This window comes from Lupinus angustifolius, chromosome LG01, assembly GCF_001865875.1.
Source record: "Lupinus angustifolius cultivar Tanjil chromosome LG01, LupAngTanjil_v1.0, whole genome shotgun sequence".
In the NCBI taxonomy this organism is placed as follows: domain Eukaryota; kingdom Viridiplantae; phylum Streptophyta; class Magnoliopsida; order Fabales; family Fabaceae; genus Lupinus; species Lupinus angustifolius.
Genome location: NC_032009.1, coordinates 31,240,769 through 31,262,625, shown reverse-complemented (window position 1 = coordinate 31,262,625; position 21,857 = coordinate 31,240,769). Strand labels below are relative to the sequence as shown.

At 31.2% G+C, this 21,857-nt stretch overlaps 1 protein-coding gene across 1 annotated transcript; it reads right to left on the bottom strand.

The window, feature by feature from the left end:
* Positions 10,227–17,639, bottom strand: LOC109360291 (protein ECERIFERUM 26-like). The gene is made up of 2 exons (XM_019605074.1): positions 17,184–17,639; positions 10,227–11,167 (listed from the first exon to the last, which is right to left on the bottom strand). Exons 1-2 carry the CDS (start codon positions 17,607–17,609, stop codon positions 10,283–10,285), a joined length of 1,311 nt encoding a protein of 436 aa, XP_019460619.1. The 5' UTR covers positions 17,610–17,639; the 3' UTR covers positions 10,227–10,282.

Here is a 21,857-nt window from a genome sequence, read left to right as displayed (position 1 = left end):
CCAATTGGATCTGCATCAGCAAGTAGTGCTAAATGAATTATTTCTCCTTCACTATCAAACTCAGAGTCCTGAAAAAGTTCAAAATCATTCAGTCTTGTTGGTCTGGTTCTGCTTCTTCTTGGTCTCTGACTTGATTCTCTTTGAGATTGGCTTGATACCTCCTCAGTTATTAGTTCCTCTGCACTAGTTAACTCATGTGTAGCTTGTTCTGATTCCAAATCAACTCTAGTTACTGATTGATCATTAGTAGTTTCTGATTTCCATGCCATATGCTCCTCAAATAACACATCTTTACTGAATTCTACCTTCTTTGTTCTAGGATTATACAGCTTATATGCACCAGTTGAGCTATATCCTAGGAAGATCATGGTTTCACTCTTATCATCCAGCTTTCTCCTTTTCTGATCTGGTATATGCTTGTGACACAAACAACCAAAAAACTCTGAGGTGTTGAACTGGTGGTTTCTGTCCTGACCACACTTCTTCAGGTACTTGAGATCCAAGCTTCTTTGTTTGACACAAGTTCAGCACATAGGCAGCAGTCATTACTGCTTCTCCCCAGAAATGATGAGGGAGTTTCTTCTCTTTCAACATACTTCTAACCATATTGAGGATGGTTCTGTTCCTTCTCTCAACTATTCTATTATGCTGTGGTGTATAGGGAGCTATAACTTCATGTAGGATTCCATGAGTTGAGCAGAAATTCTCCATCTCCTTTGAACAAAACTCACCACCTCCATCTGTTCTAAACACTTTGATAGATATATCTTCCTGATTGTTTTTCTGCCATGGTCTTGAAGACTTTGAACATTCCAAAGACCTCTCCCTTGGTTTTGAGCAGGTAAACCCACATATTCCTACTGTACTCATCAACAAAAGATACAAAGTACATGTTTCCTCCCATTGATATAGTATCAATTGGACCACATACATCTGCATATATCACATCTAAAACAGTTTTTGATCTAGATGCACTATAGGTACTAAAATAATATCTAGACTGCTTACTTGACAAGCAACTTTCACAGATCTTTGAAGGTAGTTTGATATGAGTCAAGCCAGACACCATGCTTTTAGAATTTAGCAGGCTCAAATCCTTGAAATTCAGATGACCAAATCTCTGGTGCCACAACCAGGAACTATCCTTTTCCACCTCAGTAGCCAAGCAATGTGAGTTTAAGGCATTTACCTTGATTTGGAAGGTCCTATTTCTGGTGAGAGGAACCTTCAAGATCAATTTGTGATAAGTGTCATAAACTTCAAGATAGCCATTGCTCATATGCAGAGTGAATCCTTTCTCCAATAGTTGACCCATGCTAATGAGGTTGCTCTTCAAACCAGGAACATACAGGACCCTAGTTATCACTGCATTTTTTCCATCTTCCTTCTTGACCATCACATCACCAATTCCTTCTGCTGAGATGTGTCTATCATCAGCAAACCTGACTCCACTTTTCTTGTTCTCATCAAGATTGATCAACCAATCTTTGTGACCAGTCATATGGTTAGAACACCTTGAATCAATGTACCATATTTCTGAATGTTTGTTATCTTCTTTTGCTAGCATCATCAAAGAGACAGGTTCTTCATCTGATTCCTGATTCTCTTTAGCCAAGTTAGCCTCATTACTTGATGTCTTACATTCAGAGGAAAAGCGACCAATCTTGTTGCAATTGAAGCACCTCAAGGACTTCCTATCAACCCTTCTCTTGCTCCTCTCCAATTCTGTGAACCTCTTCTTATGGATGTTTCTGATTGCTCACCTCCTTCTAAGTTCAAGACTTGTTTCCCTGAACCAGTAGAAGCACCTCTGAATCTTCCTCTTCCTTGAATTCCCCTTTTGTAGAATCCTCCTTTATTCCATGTTTGTGCTTGAAGCACCTGATCATGTGATCTTTCACCAGACCTCTCCATCATTATCTACTCATGTGCTTCTAAGGACCCCTGCAACTCTTCAACCTTCAGGATTGCTAAATTCTTTGATTCTTCTATTGCCACAACAATGTGATCAAATCTTGGTGCTAGGGTGCGAAGAATTTTCTCCACAATTGTTTGATCTGTGATTGTCTCACCAGAGGCCTTCATTTGATTAGTGATGACAATCACTCTATTGAAGAATTCTGCTACCTTCTCATTCACTTCCATCTGCATCAATTCATATTGACGCCTTAAGGTTTGCAATCTCACCTTCTTCAATTGGTCTGCACCCTTATTGCAAGCTTCAAGAATCTGCCATGCTTCTTTTGCTGTCCTTGCAGAGGCTATCTTCTCAAAGTGTGCATTGTCAACACATTGATGCAAGAAGAACATAGTCTTGTTGTCTTTCTTCTGATTTTCTCTATGCACTGCCCTCAAAGCATCTGTAGCACCTTCTGCAAGTGCAGGGTATCCTTCTTCAACCACCTCACGCACCTCTTGGTATGCAAAGATCACCTTCATTTGGATATGCCATTTATTCCAATTCTTGTCGTCGAGGATGGGGAGATTTGCAGGGAAACTTCCATTCGTTGGTCCCATGGTGAAATCAGCTCTGATACCAGTTTGTTAGAGAAGAATTAAGAAGAAAGGAAGAAAGGGATGAGTAGAATGAATGTGCTTCTTTGTATATTGAATGTGTTAAAAATCAAAAACACCAAACTTACTATATATAGCAACCTTTCCAACCAATTCAACTAACTGACTTTCCTAATATAGAAACTTCTGCAACTACTTTACCTAACTTTTGAATTACACTTATTTTAACATAAATCACCCTCAAGCACCAAATCATTAATATTAAGCTCAATTTTGAGCTTCACCATTTGTTTCGCAAAATTATGGTAACAGATTTCTCATCATTACCATTATTGATAGAACCATTTGTCCATGGCATCACTAAAACAACTCATTCATCTCCAACCCCTTGAAGGGTCCAATACACAAATCTTGGTTTGTGTCCCAACAATTGCAAGTCATACACATTTATTTCTTCAAAGTCCACAAATGTCAAATTGGCACCATAGACAAAGAAGTTAGTCACTCCTTCATCATTGTCCACTAACTTTTCAATCCCATTCCTCTCATCAATACCTTGATTTGCTAGTAAGCTAGCCAAAACTCTTACACGAGTATCAACAATAGAACTTTCACTCCCAACCTCAACTCTTTTTATGATTTGGTTGTTGCTCATCATTTCATTGCCAAAAGATGTGAGTTGGTTTATCAAACGGTCACAATGTTGGGTTCAAATCCCTCCTTCATCCGAGCCACACATCGTCAAATTACCGCACATAGGGATTCAAAGGGTGGAGTACGATCAAAACTTTGACCCCAAATGTTTGTTTGCAAGTAATTGATTTGCGAGTTAGTTACTTGGAAGTAGAGATGACAAAATGGGCATTGCCTGCGGGCGTGCCCGCATAGCCCGCATTTTTTTGCGAGCATGACATACAAATTTTGATCATTTATCTGTTTCGCCCGGCCCGTTTTTCCCGCCAAGTTTGTGGGCATTTCGGTTGGGCATGCGGGCGGCCTCTGGGCGGCCCATAAACATAATTTAAGGAAAAAGTAAGAAAGTTTTAAATAAATTATAATATAATGTAATTTTTTTAATCCCTAAAAAATTATAATCTAATGTGATTTGTCAAACTTCATATAAAGTATCAAAAATTTTGTTAATTTTTTATCTTCAACTACTTTATTTAATTTCATTTATTATATGAATTTTTTAATTTTTTTAATTATTCAACAATGCTCGTGGGCTGGCCGCAAGCCCGTTAGCCCATTTTAAAACGGGAAGGACATTGAATTTTGTTCGTTAACCAATAAGGACATGCCCGCGCCTGCTTAAATTTTTGCGGACGTGGGCTAAACGGGTCTGGCAACCCGTTTTACCATCTCTACTTGGAAGGAGAACGTGTCCATTTTTCTATTGTTGGGTGGGATTCAATGGTCACCCATCGGGTCAACCCATTTAACACAAACTATATCATTTTCAATTCGTTTAGTTCTGATGCAGATAACCGAGTCAACCCATGTGATGATGAAATTTGAAGCTGAAAGTGGGTCCCCTAGTACATGAGCCCAACTAAGACCCATTGAAGCCCCACCACACTTAAAATGAGTTATATGCAAAAGCAAAATCTTATGAATGGTAATCATGAAGGCAAAAGGAGTTGCCCTACCTATTAAGTCTGCACCTATGACAGTCTTGCAAAATTTAAGCAGGAATAATCTTATATGTTTTTCCTTAATGGACAAATCTACATTTCTTACCCGTTTGAAAATGGGCTAACAGACATGTCGGCAACCCACAAACGACAAGTAAGAATACTAAAATAACAAATTTGGGGTGCATCAATGCATGTGCATGTATTATACTTAAGGTTGCATGCCTATACTCATGCCATATTTTGGGTTGTTTGGACCAAATAATATTATGCAATGACCGTCTGCATAGCCTATTTGGAATGTTTGCTAAATAAAATAGCTAGCAAACTAGATATAATGGACTAATGGAAAAAATAGAAATATCCTACCCGTAGTTTTTTTCCGGGCAAAACCTATTTTACCACATCTAATCATTAATTTCATGACTCTTTTAAGGAATACAACATGACAACGAGGGAAATGATTATTTACTATCCTAACTTTTATTTTGCTCTTGAGTACCATGCTTAACTTCTTCTTATTAGTTTGGAATATATCAACTTCTTATTATCTGTTTTAAATATATTAATGCTTGATCTTTTAGTATAATAAATTTTAGTTTGTGCTTCTAATTATTATAAAACTAATATGCATTTAACAATTGTAATATATTAATTGTATAAAAAACTTTAAATTGATATTGTATAGACATTAAACTCAATTATTATAGTGATACAGATGAAATATTTTCAAAAGTGTGTTGAAATTAAGGTGATTTTATCCACATATGCAAGGAAAAAATATCACCCAACAGCATTTTGACTTATTGGTATTATTATTATTATTATTATTATTATTATTATTATTATTATTATTATTATTATTATTATTATTATTATTTTATGCTATTGTTTATGATTGGTGTTTAACTAATCATGGTACAGTAACCTTCTACGGTTTTGATAAGGAATCATGGATACCGTATTTTAACATACTTTATTCCAATAAAGTTCTCACATATTTTAAGATGTCAAATGTTGAGTTTTTTATTGCTTAAATATTTTGTAAGATGGATAGTTAGAATAACTATATTAATAGTAAATGAGTTTAATATTTATGTGTTATCAATTAAAAATTTAATGTAATCAATATATTAATTATTATTCATTTATATTATTTTATCTAAAATTCAATAATAATTAAATATTAATGATAAATAATATAATAACAGTATGAAAACCCTTAAACTATCAATAATTACGTCTTTTTCCCATAACAGATTCAAATAGCAATTCTATTCGATCGATCACCTAATGAATTATTAAATTTTGGTAGTTTAACGGTTGAGGAAGACTTTTTGGAAATAAATACACGACTTTATCTAATAAGGTGTGGTATAGTGGTGAAAAATTCTACTTCATCTTCAAATAGATCAAACTATAAATGATTTAATTTCTGAGAGTAACATTTATTGGAATGAACAATTATATGTTCCAAAAGTAATTAGTTCTTTATCTATAAAATAATGAGGAGATACCATTAATTATATCAAAAGTTACTCACACCTCAAAAAGTTTACTTAATGATATGTTGTAAAGATAAAAACATTTTTAAGATATTTTCCATAACACCATCTTTTCATGTTAAATTTGGCATGAAAATACTAATAAGATGAAGTGATGCTAATACTGTTATCAACTGGATGTTGATTTATTGGTATAAGGATCATTAAGTTCTCTCATCAAATATTGAATGGTTGATTCTTATGAACGATATTTATTGAAAGGGGTAATTACATTACATACCTAAAAATGGGGTATACATCTGTTGTCCCATAAATTGTGTTACTGCATGTACCATTAGCTGTAGTTGGTCAGAAAAATAATTAATTATTAATTTTTTAACTTAAAAATATTTTTCAACCAATCATAAGTCTATGTATATGTAGTAGCACAATTTGTGGGATAGAGGATGTTGTCTCCTGAAAATGAATAGTTGATTTAGTTTCTTAGGTGTAAGGTAAGGGATACCTTTAAATATACCCAAAAAAAATATAGTTGTAAGATAACTAAATTTATTAAATATGATACTAAGGATGTTTTTTTCTTATAAAAGATTTTAACATCTTAAAAAAATCTTCGCCAATTGATCAAAACACAATTCACAAAAATAAAATAAGATGTAATAATAAATTAACATGAAAGTTTCCATTTATGAATTAATTTGTGCAAGTATGGGAGTTGAGATTTCTATTTAATAGGCATTAATAGAAGTGAGAGCCACACAACCCACATGTCATGATAGCATCTACCTTATCTCTTTTGAAATGAATGATCCATCTCACCATACAACATTATAGTTGTTGAAGGAAGTGTGTGGACTCATTAATTCTCTCTTTTTCGATACAACATACAAGAGAGAGACATAGTGGAATATTGTAATAGATTGAGGCCTCTAAGAGTCCTTTTCTGGGTCTACATATATTCATTCAATGATAGGGATCTTCTTGATTTCTTTAGGGCATTGGAAAATGATGCTTGCACGTCATAATCTGTACACTAATTTTATATTGGTCAAAGATTTATAAATTTGAAGTTAATAATTTATTTTTTAGTTATAACTTTACAATTATGTGAAATGTGAAAATGTGTGCAAAGCAAAACTTGAGGGGTTAGGAGTTAAAGACATTTATCATTTCAACTGAACTCTTTAGGGGCAGGGGCAGTACCACATCACACTGGTCCTAGCAAGGACGTGTGTTGAGCAGGAGAAGAGATAAATACCTGATATTGGCAAGATAACTGGGTATGACACAGATTTGATGTCCATATAATTAGGTTAATGTCGTATCAATGTAGTGGGATGGTGAATGTTGTATGAGTTTCCTGGGAAAGTTTTCTCAATTTTAGGCATACATTTTAAGTATGAATGTACCACTAGTGTGTGAAGTTTTATCTTTAAATTTATGATAATCAAACATTCAACAACACACAGTGAAACAAACATTGTTGATTATATATTCGTCAATCACATTTAACAACGCTTGTCTCACCAAACGTTGTTGATTTCCTATCTTATATCATTTAACAATGTTCTACACAAGAGTACTTTAAATATGCATTGTTAAATGCGATTTGTGATTACTTACTTTGTCTCAAACATCTTGTTGTTTCTTTGTGTTTTTTTTGCAATATGTTAGCAAAAATCTACAGGAAGGTTTGATTATTTCTTTATTAGAGTTGTCGAGACATGGTCAATAATGAGTGCACCAATTATAAGAACCAACATGATATTACCTGAATAAAAAAGACAAGGAACCATCATTTGATAAAATAGACCACTCCATAAGATAAAAATCATTCTTCTCTCTTGTCTTCTAGTCCTCTATTAGCTTACATACTCACATCACCTAAATTTAGGGTTACTACTATTAGTTTGTCTTGGGTTGGAGAGAATAAGCAAAGGAAAGAAAGGGTTGAAGGAGAATAAGATTTTTTTCTCTCATTTGTTAGGAGAGACCAAGAGAGTAATGACAGAAACAAAATAAAAGTAATAGGACCCATCATATTTTGGTTTATTATCTTATGTGAGAAAAAACGTTAAAGTATAAGAGTTTTTTTTTACATTTATTATAATGCCCTTAGCTTTATCAAATACTTATTATTATTTATAAATGTAAAATTGTCTTTTTAATAAAAACATATTTTCTCTCTTTTCTAATTCTTTCATATTTCTTTCCTACCAAATAACTCTTACAATCTACTTATTTTCTCATTTATTTCTTTCTACTCATATTATTTCTTTTTATCTTTTCTCATCCTATTTTATTGTCTAAATCAAACTAAGCATTAGAGTGGTTCTGGTCCACATTATTTTCAATTAGTGTGATAGAGGAGGTTTTCTATATCTCTTTTTTTTTTTTTTGAGTTTTTCTTTGGCTTTGTTTGGGAGTGGGGTTTTGGAAAGGAATGGAAGGGAACTGATAACTTAGAAAAGTCTTCTCCTTGTTTGAAAGATGGATGAAGGAGAGGGGAAGGTTTTGGAGGGGTGCTCCATATGTCTATTTTTAACCCTCCAAAACCTTCACATGTCTATTTTTAATGTTCACCAATTTGAGATTTTTTTGAGATAAAATGTTAAAATAGCTAAATATTTTTAGTAATATTATATAATTATATATTATTGTTCATTTCTCATTGTGAATTACATTTTTAAAGGAAAAAATAAAAAAAATATTCTTATATTATCATTAGCTTAGTCTCTCTCGTCTCAATTTCATACTCACAAATAAGGGGATCATTTCTTTCCTTTTCCCTTCCCTTCCCTTCCTAACCCTTTGATACTTCTCCTCCCTTTTCCTCATAACTCCCAAACAAAACCTTAAGGATTTGTTGCTAGAATCATGCTATTGTTACATGTTGATCTTATCTTTTGGTTTGTAATAAGGTGGTTGAACAAAAAAGTAGATGGAATAGTTGCTGGCAATCTCAATTGTCTGAGCTGAAGAGAAGAAGTGAGAGCAGGAATGTGGGATGTAAGATGTCATTCATGGGCAACTCACACCAGCAGAGGGACTAATATGCAGCCTTACCCAGTTACCCTGCAAGACATATGCAGCTTACCCTACAACAGAAAATGTTGTTCCAGGATTTGAACCTGTAACCTCATAGTTACTACGTAATAACCTTATGATTGTGCCAAGTTCACAGCTGAGAAATCAATCATCAACAATTTATGAGTAAGATTTTTCATAGTTTTATCACTATGTGTATATATAAATATGTATATCTTCCTACTTTGATCCGATCAGATTATATAAGATTAATGTTGACCAGGAAAAAAAAATGTGTGGTTGTTGTTACATTCAGTCTTTTCTTCAGTATGCTAATGTTTCCACTTTTCAACCCAATAGCAGAACTAAGAAATTGAGAAAGAAAAGAAGGAACATTTATTTATTCACTTCTTGAACAGAAAAAGAGCAGATTAAGGAGAAAGAGATTCAGCTCCAGGGGTTACCCTTTTAACAACTGAGCACAAGTTCAGTTTACAACTTCATAAATCCAAAAGAATGTTTCCTCATACAATTTCATCTTTTTAACTATAGCATCATGATTTGTGATAAGCATGACTTCTTTTTGATGTTTAGGCACAAAAATATAGGGTGGGATATGAATGATTTTTGTTTAACTTTGATAACAATTATTTAAGTTCATGAACATTGGTAGTAAGATGTTATTGTCTTCATAACAATGCCTCTAACAATTTATTTATGAGTTGAATTTTAGAAATAAATGAATGAAAATGGAAGACTTTAGAACCATTTTATCAGTATATTTCATGACTTTAATTCAATTAGTTAAGAGATAATTAGTCATACAAGTTAAGTTAGAGAGCTACCCTGATACTCTCTACCGACAACATAAATTCAGAACATTCATAAAGCTAATATTATTTAGAAGATTTTCTAATGTAGTTCTTAATATTATTCGTAAGATTTTGATCATCATTTTTATGTTATTTTCTAATTTTAATGAAGTTTTTCTTTTTCTTCTTCTAAATTAGCCATTATTAAATATTTTGACTAATTTTACACTTTTAGTTGTTTCTTACAAATAATAAATTCAAAGTATGTTGGTTTAAGACTATTAAATATTAATTATAGACTTTACCAATATTAAATAAATGTAAAAATGTATTGTTGCTATGTTTTTAAAAAATTAAGAAAGTTAACTAATCTTAACTAATTTTATTAATTTATATAATTTGATTAAAATATTCTAATAAGGATGAATAGATTTTCATTATCAATAACATAAGAGTTCCCTATTAAGGAAGTTTATTTAATGGAAGAACTTATATAAAAATATATCAACTTTGTCTTGTGCACGTTAACGTGAAAAGGATAATGTAAATGACATAAATAGATTAGATTTTTTTAGCAAAATCTTGTTGTCAACAATAATTAATTTTTCAGAACTGAAATAATTTATTTGATAAGAACTCATACAAAGTAATTAGACTATGGCAATTGCCACACGAACACTAATGGGTCCCAAATCCATGGAATAAACAAAGATAGTACAAACTATATGTTTCCCTTGATAGCAAACATACCACTAAAATGAAAGTTATTCTTTTATTAATATGTGATCTCTCATTCTAAATCACCCTCTAGCACCAAACCATTATTTTTGAGCTCAATTTTGAGCTTTACCATTTGTTCCTCAGGCAAAATTATGGTAACAAATTTCCCATCATTGCCATTATTGATAGAACTATTTTTCCATGGCATCACTAAAACAACTCCTTCATCTCCAACCCCTTGAAGGGTCCAATACACAAATCTTGGTTTGTGTCCCATCAATTGCAAGTCATACATATTTATTTCTTCAAGGTCCACAAATGTCAAATTAGCACCATAGACAAAGAAATCAGTCACTCCTTCATCTTTGTCCACTAACTTTTCAATCTCATTCCTCTCATCAATACCTTGATTTGCAAGCAAGCTAGCTAAAACTCTTACATGAGTATCAACAATAGAACGTTTCCCAACCTCAACTCTTTTTATAATTTGGTTGTTGCTCATCATTTCATTGCCCAAACGATGTGGGTTGGTTTTGCAAACGGTCACAATGTTGGGTTCAAATCCCTCCTTGATCCGAGCCACACATTGCCAAATCACCGCACATAGGGATTCAAATGGTGGAGTACGATCAAAACTTTGACCCCCAATGTTTGTTTGCAAGTAGTTGATTTGCGAGTTAGTTACTTGGAAGGAGAATGTGTCTATTTTTCTATTGTTGGGTGGGATCCAATGGTCACCCACCGAGTCAACCCGTTTAACACAAACTATATCATTCTCAAATATGGATTCGTTTAGTTCAAATGGAAGTCTTGGAACATTGATGGGCTTGTTTAGTTGCAAATTAACCATGGCTTGGCCCCATGTGTTGATGAAATCCGAAGCTGAAAGTGGGTCCCCTAGTACATGAGCCCAACTAAGACCCATTGAAGCCCCACCACACTTAAAATGGGTTATCTGCAAAAGCAAAGTCTTATGAATAGTAATCATGAAGCCAAATGGAGTTGCCCTACCTATTAAGTATGCACCTATGATAGTCTTGCAAAATTTAAGTGGTAACAATCTTGCATGTTTTTCCTCAATGGACAAATCTACATTTCTTACACGTTTAAAAATAGGCTAAGAGATGTACATGTCGGCAGTCCACAGATGACAAGTAAGAATACTAAAATAACAAATTTAGGGTGTATCAATGCATGTGCATGCACTATACTTAAGGTTGCATGCCTCATGCCATATTTTGGGTTGTTTGGACCATATAATGTTATGCCCATTGACCGTCTACATATCCTATTTAGAATGTTCGCTATATAAACGGACTAGCAGACTAGGTATAATGGACTAATGGAAAAAATAGAAATGTAGTTTTTCCTCGCAAAGTCTATTTTACCACATCTAATCATTAATTTCATGACTCTTTTTTAAGGAAAACAACATGACACGATGGAAAATGACTATTGACTATCCTAACTTTTTTTTTGTTGCTCTAGAGTACCATGCTCAACTTCTTATTAATAGTTTGGAATATATCAATTTCTTATAATCTTGTTTTAAATATATTAATGTTTGATATCTTAGTATAGTAAATTTTAGTTTGTGCTTCTAATTATTATAAAACTAATATGTATCCAACAATTGATATATTAATTGTATAAAAAACTTTAAATTGATATTGTATAAATATTAAACTCAATTATTATAATGATAGAGATGAAATATTTTCAAAAGTGTGTTGAAATTAAGGTGATTTTATCCATATATGCAATGAACTTTTGTGGCCGAAGATTAAACATTGAAAAATATCACACAATAGTATTTTGATGTATTATTATTTTATTATTATTTATGCTATTGTTTATGATTTTGTACAGTAACCATCTACTGTTTTGGTAAGGAATTATGGATACCGTATTTTAACATACTTTATTCCAATAAAGTTCTCACATATTTTAAGATGTCAAATGCTGAGTTTTTTATTCCTTAAATATTATGTAAGATGAATAGTTAGAATAACTCTATTAATAATAAACGAGTTTAATACATATAGGTTGTCGATTAAAGATTTATATATAATTATTGTATTAAATTATCATTCATTTATATTATTTTATCTAAAATTTAATAATAATTAAATATTAATTATAGATAATATTTAAACTTTTATACTAGTTAATAAAGGGAAAACACAAAATAATTACTTCACATGGTGTAATTTGTGATTCCCTATTTTGCCTTTATTATCTTCTTATTTCTATAAAAAAATCATATAACATTACATTTTTATTTTTCCTTCATTATCTTCTTATTTTGAACGTGTATTTAAAAAAGTTGAACATTACACCAATTGAATAAATTCAATTACAAATATTTAATACAAAATATTATATTTGTCATTTATAACATACAAACTACACGTTAAAACCATAGAAAAGCAGATTGACAGACACGACAGTCACTATCAATAATAATAATATAAAAACTTTTAAACTATGGTAAATTACATCTTTTTCTCATAATAGATTCAAATAACAATTGTATTCAACCACCTAATGAATTATTAAATTTTTGTTGTTTTAGAGGTTGAGGAAGACTTGTTGGAAATAAATACACGACTTTATCTAATAAGACATGGTTAGTGGTGAAAAATTTCACTGTATCTTTAGATAGATCAAACCATAAATGATTCGATTTCTGAGAAGAATATTTATTAGAATATATATTTATAGGTCTTAAAAGTGATTAGTTCTTTCTCTATAAGAGAATAAGGTGATACCATTAATTATATCAAAAAATTACTCACACCTCAAAAAGTTTACATAATGATATGTTGTAAGGATAAAAACATGTTTAAGATTTTTTTCCTTAACACCATCTTTTCATGTTAAATTTGGCATGAAAATACTAATAAGATGAAGAGATGTTAATATTGTTATCAACTAGATGTTTGATTTATTGGTATAAGGATCATTAAGTCCTCTCATCAAATATTGAATGAATTAATTCTTATGAGCAATATTTAATATTTATTGGAAGAAATAATGAATTAGTTGATTTAGTTCCTTAGGTGTAAGGTAAGAGATACCTTTGAATATACCCAACAAACAATATAGTTGTAAGATAACTAAATTTACTAAATATGACACTAAGGAATATTTTTTCTTATAAAAGATTTTAACATCTTAAAAAAAATCTTCGCCAATTGATCAAAACACAATTCACAAAAATAAAATAAGATTAAATAATAAATTAACATGAAAGTTTCCATTAATGAATTAATTTGTGCAAGTATGGTAGTTGAGATTTCTATTTAATGGGCATTAATAGAAGTGAGAGCCACACAACCCACATGTCATGATAGCATCTACCTTATCTCTTTTGAGATGAATGATCCATCTCACCATACAACACTATAGTTGTTTAAGGAAGTGTGTGGACTCATTAATTCTTTCTTTTTCGATACAAGAGAGAGACATAGTGGAATATTGTAATAGATTGTGTCCTCTAAGAGTCCCTTTCTCGGTCTACATATATTCATTCGATGATAGAGATGTTCTTGATTTCTTTATGGGCATTGGAAAATGATGCTTGCACATCATAATCTGTACACTAATTTTATATTGGTCAAAGATTTATAAATTTGAAGTTTTTTTTGTTAAACAAATTGTAGTAAAAGCAGCACAAGGGGTGCTAACCCAATACAAGACAAAGATCAAATATTGATCTTTTTAGAAGTTATATAATAGAAGTTAATATAAATTTGAAGTTAATAATTTATTTTTTAGTTATAACTTTACAACTATGTGAAATGTAAAAATGTGTGCAAAGCAAAATCTAAGGGGTTAAGAGTCAAAGACATTTATCATTTCAACTTAACTCTTTCGGGATAGCCATGTCACGCTAGTCCTAGTAAGGAGGTACAAACAATGAGTAGAGGAAGCGACAAATACTAGATTTTGGCAAAATAATTGGGTATGACACGAAAATTTGATGTCCAAATACATCAAACTTTATAACCTAAGTTTGTCTAGGGATGCATGTACAAGAGACCATGTAAGATGGGCGGAAGGGAAGTGAGAATGTACAATTATTTGGAAAAGACAACCTTTTATTTAGGAGCATGAGCTAATCAACAAACGTATGCAAGATATCAAGAAATGTACTTTATAGGAAAACAAATTTGATTAGTGGGAGTATGCTCATGAAAAAACCAAGTAACACTTAGTGAAATTGACTTACAACCTACTAGCTCAACCGAGTAACCAACACCTTTGAAAACTATTGCTTTCACATGGAGACTTCTCATGATAGATTATCCATTATGGATGCCATGATTAAAAAGGGTTCATACCTCTAGGAGGGGGCCTCTATGCAGCCTCTACAATGATCACTCAGAATTCTTCCAACATGTGTTCTTCACATGCAAGTTCATCTATTCGGGTTAGCAATTACTCTACAACTAGTTGGATGTCAGTGTTGTTTTACGAGCAGATCCCATAACCTACTTCAAGATACACGTGGGTATGCTAATCAAAAGAAGATGCTGGAAAATCTAGAATGTCATTTGGTAAGCAACAATATGATTCATTTGATTAGCTAGAAATTATATTGTTTTTAACTTAAACAAGATCTCTAGCCAATGAATTACTGAAATTGTACAGGTGAAGTCTTAACTTTGGATTAACAAGAAGCAAGACAAACCAAGCATGTCTTATTCCAAATAGGCTGATAACCTCACAAATACCTTAAACAATAGTCCTAAATTTGTTTTATTTTTCCATCGACTTTTTTTAATCTCTTTCTCACTCACGTGTTCTCTTGTGTCCATGTTTCATAATTAAATAACTTCGATAAACAACAAAATGAGGTAGAAGTGTTTTAATTAGATGTATTAGAAGTTATAATGGGTAAAAACATAATATATGAGATCAAGGTTTGGTGTAAATATTATAGTATAATATAGACACAAAATCACTTAATATTTTATTTTGATGATTGACCAGGATGACAACATAAGGGGAAGTCTTAAATTTTCCCCCTATTAATATAGAATTATACCATGATTCTACATTAGTCTCCTTATTCATATTGGTTTTGGATTTGCGCACTGAACATATCCCAAGAACCAATCTTACAATGCATTTTTTGCATATAATATTATTTTAGTCAGAGATTTGAGAGAAGAATTAAATGGGAAACTAGAAATATGTAGATAAACTTTAGAAGCATGTATATATCATATAAGTCGAAATGAGACAAAGTATATGAAATACAATAACACACGAACAAATTCCTCTATACATGTAAATATTGTAAAACATATATACCAAAGTCACTAGATTTAGGTATATTAAGTTAATTATGCAAGAAGATATGGAAATTGACAAAAATATGAATCACATGATTCAAGTGAGTTGGATGAAATAGTGAAATGTTTTAGACATCATATGTGATAAAAATCTATCACTCAAACTTAATAAGCAATTTTACCACACAACTATAAGATTTATGATATTATATAAGACTGAATGTTAGACGATAAAATATCAAAAAAGAACCATCAAGTCTATGTAATTGTCCTCACCTAATGAGATAAGTAGTTTGATTGTTGTTATATTTTATTTGGATGATTTTGTCACTTATTTTATATATATATATATATATATATATATATATATATATATTTTTTACTAAATTATTATGTTGACAACAAAGTATTTAACACTCGTTTTATAAAATAATTTCTCTGTATTTACATAATTTAAATATTTTATAACTTTTTTTAGATATTTAAATTTTTTAACACTTAGCATGTCAACTTTTATAAAATTATTCAATATAAGTATCATAAAAAATTAAATGATTCAATCATATATGAATAATTAAAATTAAAAATAGAAATTACATTTATATTTACATTTATATTTCATTATTCTTATTTTTTATAATAACAAAGTAATAAGTTTTCTCACAATATGTTATATATATGTATGTATATGTATATGTATATGTATGTATATGTATAACTGATAACATTTGCCAATGCAAAACATGAGTTTTTCTTATGCGCTTATGGATACATATTTATGAATCAAAAAACAAGTTGTTTTAGAAAACTAAGTATATTTCTACTAAAGATAATAGGTATATCACTTGAGTGCTAGAGTTCAAAACCCTGGAAGTAGATTCTCTTCCCCTCCCCTTTAAAGTAAAAGAAAAAACTGGTTCGCCTGTAAAAAAATAAAAATAAATAGAAGCTTACTTTTTTTTAATTTTCTAAATATGTATGGTAGGTAGGCACTTAATAGGAACCCGAAATAATACTATTTATTTTTATCATTTACTAAACACATGATGCAAGAGATTAATGTTATGTTCTGTGAGCAAAGACTACCTAAGTGTAATGAAGTTTTTAAGATAAACCTTAGTTGTCAGCACATGTATCCCTTTTTGGAAAAGGACACAAAATTTTTAGACTTTTGTCTCTCTTTTTTCGCAATTCAATTCATCAATAAATACCAACAAAGTGTTGGTCTAGTAGTACAAGGTACTATTAGATTCCCGATAGACTAAAAAAGTTAATAGTTCAATTCCTGATAATATACTTATTGGGAGATAGCCACACACCTTGCAAAGGAATTAGTTTCTAATTTTTGTCATAAGGTGAGAATACATTTGATTATACCAAAAAATTCATTGATAAACATTAACAACACAGTTAAATAAAATGAGTCAAATTAAAAATGTTCTAAAAACACTTGTTAGGCCATCTTTTAAAAACTTGACAACCTAACATTCTAATAACTTGTTTCTCTTAATTAGTATTTTCTTACTTGAATTGTTTGAGTTCTAGTATATATGATGCGAAAGAATACAAGATTGGACATATATATATATATCCAATTAAGACAAATAATAATAGTGATAAATAAATGTGTATTAATGTGTGATGCATAAATATGTATAGGCACATCACCTGCATCAAAACAGGAGGAGAAAATGATAATTCAGGGCCAATGACTTGTTGAGAGACCAACAACTTATAAGAAGGCCAATCCTTGGTGGCTAGCCACTCATCTAAGGTTATTTTGCACTTAGCCTCAATGAACCTGACTCCACAATCATTACACTTGATGATTGGCCGGCCGGATTCCAATCGCCGGAACCGGCCACAAAGAATGAAGTAGTGGTTCAACAAATAGAACAAACTCTCTTTTACTTTCGGGGTGGTTAGTCCTTGAGCAGGCTCACTCTCAAAGAAATAAACAATTTTTAGGTAATGAAGTTTCATGGCTAAGTCCAAGCCACTCAGGTTGTGGAACACATTCGACCCGCTAACCCGACCCGGGCCAACTGAGGATAGCCTCACATCATAGACTAAACTCTCTTGTGGGAAAACCATATTGGGAATTGTTTTATAAAATGAAATGAGACTTTGATGTGGTTGTTCAAGAGTGAGATATTGCCAACATATATAGAGTGGTGGAGGAGTGTGTTTTATGAGAGGGACCATGCATGGCTGGTTGGGATTTTAATTGAGACTTTATTGTGCATTTGGTTGCCATTGGATAGTACAAAAATAAATGGTTAGCCTAACATTGTGTATTTCTCACTATAACTTTATCTATTTTTAACCTATGTAATTAATTTGGACCACTTAATAGGAAACAACCACTTTCCACTTACCGTAAATAGGAAATATTCTTCCTTGCTAAAAAGTCTATAGAGGAAATAAAGATGTTGTTTGCACAAACTTGGATATTTTTTTTATCATTTTGCATATTTTTGGTTCAATAAAATGCTAGGCTAAAAAATAATTAATCAGCCCTAACCTACGATTCCATTCATTTTTATTTTATATAGATCCAAAAATGGTTAGCTTTTTTTATGATGATAATTATTAGCTATTATATAATAAGACTAGATATTTTAATTGATAAGTAACCAAGTGTAAACACAAAAGTTATTAAAGGTTAGTTTGGGAGTTGGATTTTGGAGGGGAAGAAAGGGAAATGGAAGGAAGAGAAAGTGTAAACACAAAAGTTATTAAAGGCTTAAAGTCATCTCACAAGTGTATTTCATGGCTCCCAAGTCTTCCATTTCCCCTCATTTCCCTCCAAAATCCAACTTCCAAACTAACGCTAAAGGAACTTTAGGCTTTGTTTGGGAGTTAGGACAAAAATGGAAGGAGATGAATCAAAGGGTTAGGAAGGGAAGGGAAAAGGAAAGAAATTTTCTCACTTGTTTGGGAGTATGAACTTTAGATGAAAGAGGATAAACTAATGATAATGTAAGAATATTTTTTTTATTTTTCCTTCAAAATGTAATTAACAATGAGAAATAGATAATAATATGTAATTATATATTATTACTAAACATATTTAGTTATTTTGATATTTTATATCTAAAAAACCTCAAATTGGGGGAACTTTAAAAAAAGACACATGGAGGGTTTTGGAAGGTTTGAGAAACCCTCCAAAACCTTCTCCTCTCTTTGATCTAACTCCCAAACAAGGGGAAGATTTTCCAAATTTATCTATTCTCTTCTCTTCTCTTCCAAAACCTCACTCCCAAAGCCTTAAAGATTAAATCTTCTACTTGACTAATAGAGAAAAAGAATAGTCCCATTGAAATCATCTAAATCTGCTCATTATTGATTTACTCACATTCTCTATTATGAATAGTGCACTATTATTAGATTCATATAGATGAATGAATGATTATTTTTTTTGCTATTTTATTTCATCTATGACCAATTGAATTATTTTGAGATTGCCATGTATATTTAGTTTTAACTCTCTAGTTTCCATTGCTCCACACCAACTATGCAAAAGTAACTAAAATCAGGATGTGGAGTGTCATTGTGCGTTAGATGAATTAGTAGGGATTGTTGTAGATTAATAACATAATTATATTAAATATTGTGTAGGGATAATTATACTGTCCATATATAATAATATCCAACTCGATTAGAATTCTTTTGATGAAGGATACCTATTATCCAAAAAAAATGTTTATCTTGTGAAGGGGTAAGGTATTCTACCAGAATAGTGTATATACACTTAAATTGTAGTGCATATAATTGATAAGACCTATATAATTATCGTTTAAGATTTTGGATTAAAATTTGATATCAAATCTACTATGTAGTTATTCATTTAGCTCATTTATTATAATTATCACATTACTTTGGTTCCCTATTTTTAAGGAGTTTGAATACATATGCAAGTTGAGCTATTCTTTGACAGTATCATATACCAAATACTAAGCAATAGTAATAATTTAATAGCGCTCATTTTTTAGATTTAACAATGCTTTTAGACATGATTAAACAGTATGAACGCTGTTGTATGTAATACATATAACAATGCCTCCTTAAGAGAATGATGTTATATATATTATACATATAATATCACTTGACTACATGGAGCGCAGTTGTATGTTGTAATTATACACACAACAACGCTCTCCATAAGGAGCACTATTGTATGTTATACATGTGTTACACTATTACCTACAAAGAACATTATTATATGTATAATATTCAATAATGCATATTAGAGCTACCCCATATATGTTTGTTGATTATTGTACATATATATCAATAGCACTGATGAATATATATATATATATATATATATATATATATTCATCAGTGCTATTGATATATATGTACAATAATCAACAAACATATATGGGGTAGCTCTAATATGCATTATTGAATATTATACATATAATAATGTTCTTTGTAGGTAATAGTGTAACACATGTATAACATACAATAGTGCTCCTTATGGAGAGCGTTGTTGTGTGTATAATTACAACATACAACTGCGCTCCATGTAGTCAAGTGATATTATATGTATAATATATATAACATCATTCTCTTAAGGAGGCATTGTTATATGTATTACATACAACAGCGTTCATACTGTTTAATGTATATCCAAAAGTTTATATTTTTAACACTAATATAATATAAATTATAAACAAACAATATATTATGTCAAATATGTTTTGTCTTGTATTATCCTTGTTTGGAGGAATATATTGATTCACTTAAAGTCATCATCGTGATAATCTCTTGTATGTAAATCGTTATTTGTAGTTGATCCACTCTTGCACGACTATTATGTCCCAATTGCAAAAAAAAATCACCTTTAGCATAAATATCTTCATGTTTTTTGTCATCAATATTATTGAGATTTTTTTGAGATTTTTTTGTTAGTCAAATAAACAATGAACCATTTCATATAAGTTAGGTCACTAATATAACATATTTGTTGAGCTTGTGATGCTAGAATGAATGACTCGTCTTTATATCATGACCTATTAAGATCCACTTGCAAGAACCTTAACTCATTAACTCGAAAGTCATTGTTGTTATCAACCCACTTACAACAAAAATTGGCTACCAAAATATTACGTAATCCAATTCCCATATCGCAAGTGCATGATTATGTCGTTAAGTAATAAAATATCGATCATACGCGGACTAGAAAATTCCTTTAATTATAACAATTAATTTATCCTTAACTCAAATAGGAATTAAAAGTAAATTTAGAACAACTGAACAATTGACAAGAATAATTATGAAAATAGTAAAAAAATTGAAATCTAATTTAGGAATAGTGCCCAGGATAAGGGTTACCGCCTTTACACTCGAAAATCTTTGTTTTGCTCATTTTCATGAACTTTAAGTTATAAGGGTGAATTGCTCTTTGATATGTGTCATCCTCTCAAGCTCCGACACGTGCACTCAATTGAAGTCGTACCTACTCTCGTGGTACGATTATCAATTGAATCTTTTACTTGAATCTTTCTATCCAATCGCTTTGTAGCAACCCAAGGTGAATTCTAGAAACCCTCGAGAATCCTAAGACTACTCTCATGAATTATGATTATAGTTTGAATAATTGAATGGTCAGATAGTTGGATTCACCTCTCGGTCCTTCCCCAATGTATCTAAGAGGTGTAATTTATTGGTCAGACAACTCACACGAATAAAACTTAGTTTAATAATTCAAATCACAACACTCAATAAAATAGAAGTAATAACAAGTGTTTATTGAATGTAAAAGGGCATAGCCCCAATCCTAGAAACAAAGGGAATTACTTGGACGTATGCAACCCACTTGGGTAGTGATTCAATTAGCAAATAGGAGTACTGCCTAACCTGCTGGTTTGATAGAGGATGTCTTGGTTCGGATTATTGAACTTATTTTTCTGGTTGATTTTTATATTCTTGATATGGAAGAGAGATCCTCCCGTAACACAGTTCCTATCATTGTGGGGAGGCCATTTTTTAGAACAGCCCGAACCAAGATAGATGACCATGCTGGAACATTATCTATGGAGTTTGGTGATATTATGGTCCGATTTAATATTTTTGATGTTATGAAGCATCCATCTGAGGACCATTCTGTGTTTCATATTGATTTACTTGATCAGTTAACCAATGAGCATATCCGTGATTTCCTTAATGATTTTGATTCTATGTCATTGATAGACTCATACACTTGTCATACATGCACTGATTCTGAAATGTGTAATTCTTGTATTGATGAGTTTCTGCATATTTCTGTTGATCCAAATGTTGTAGAATCAGATTGCCCTAACCCAATTGTTGCAGACATCATACAATAATCTG

What these genes read in the sequence shown, in the direction of transcription:
- LOC109360291 (XM_019605074.1), bottom strand. Translation starts at nt 17,609, where the DNA reads ATGGTTTTCCCACAAGAGAGTTTAGTCTATGATGTGAGGCTATCCTCA. An exon ending in CTCCTCCTGTTTTGATGCAG is followed by an intron (nt 11,168 to 17,183) that starts GTGATGTGCCTA and finishes TTGCTTTTGCAG; the next exon opens with ATAACCCATTTTAAGTGTGG.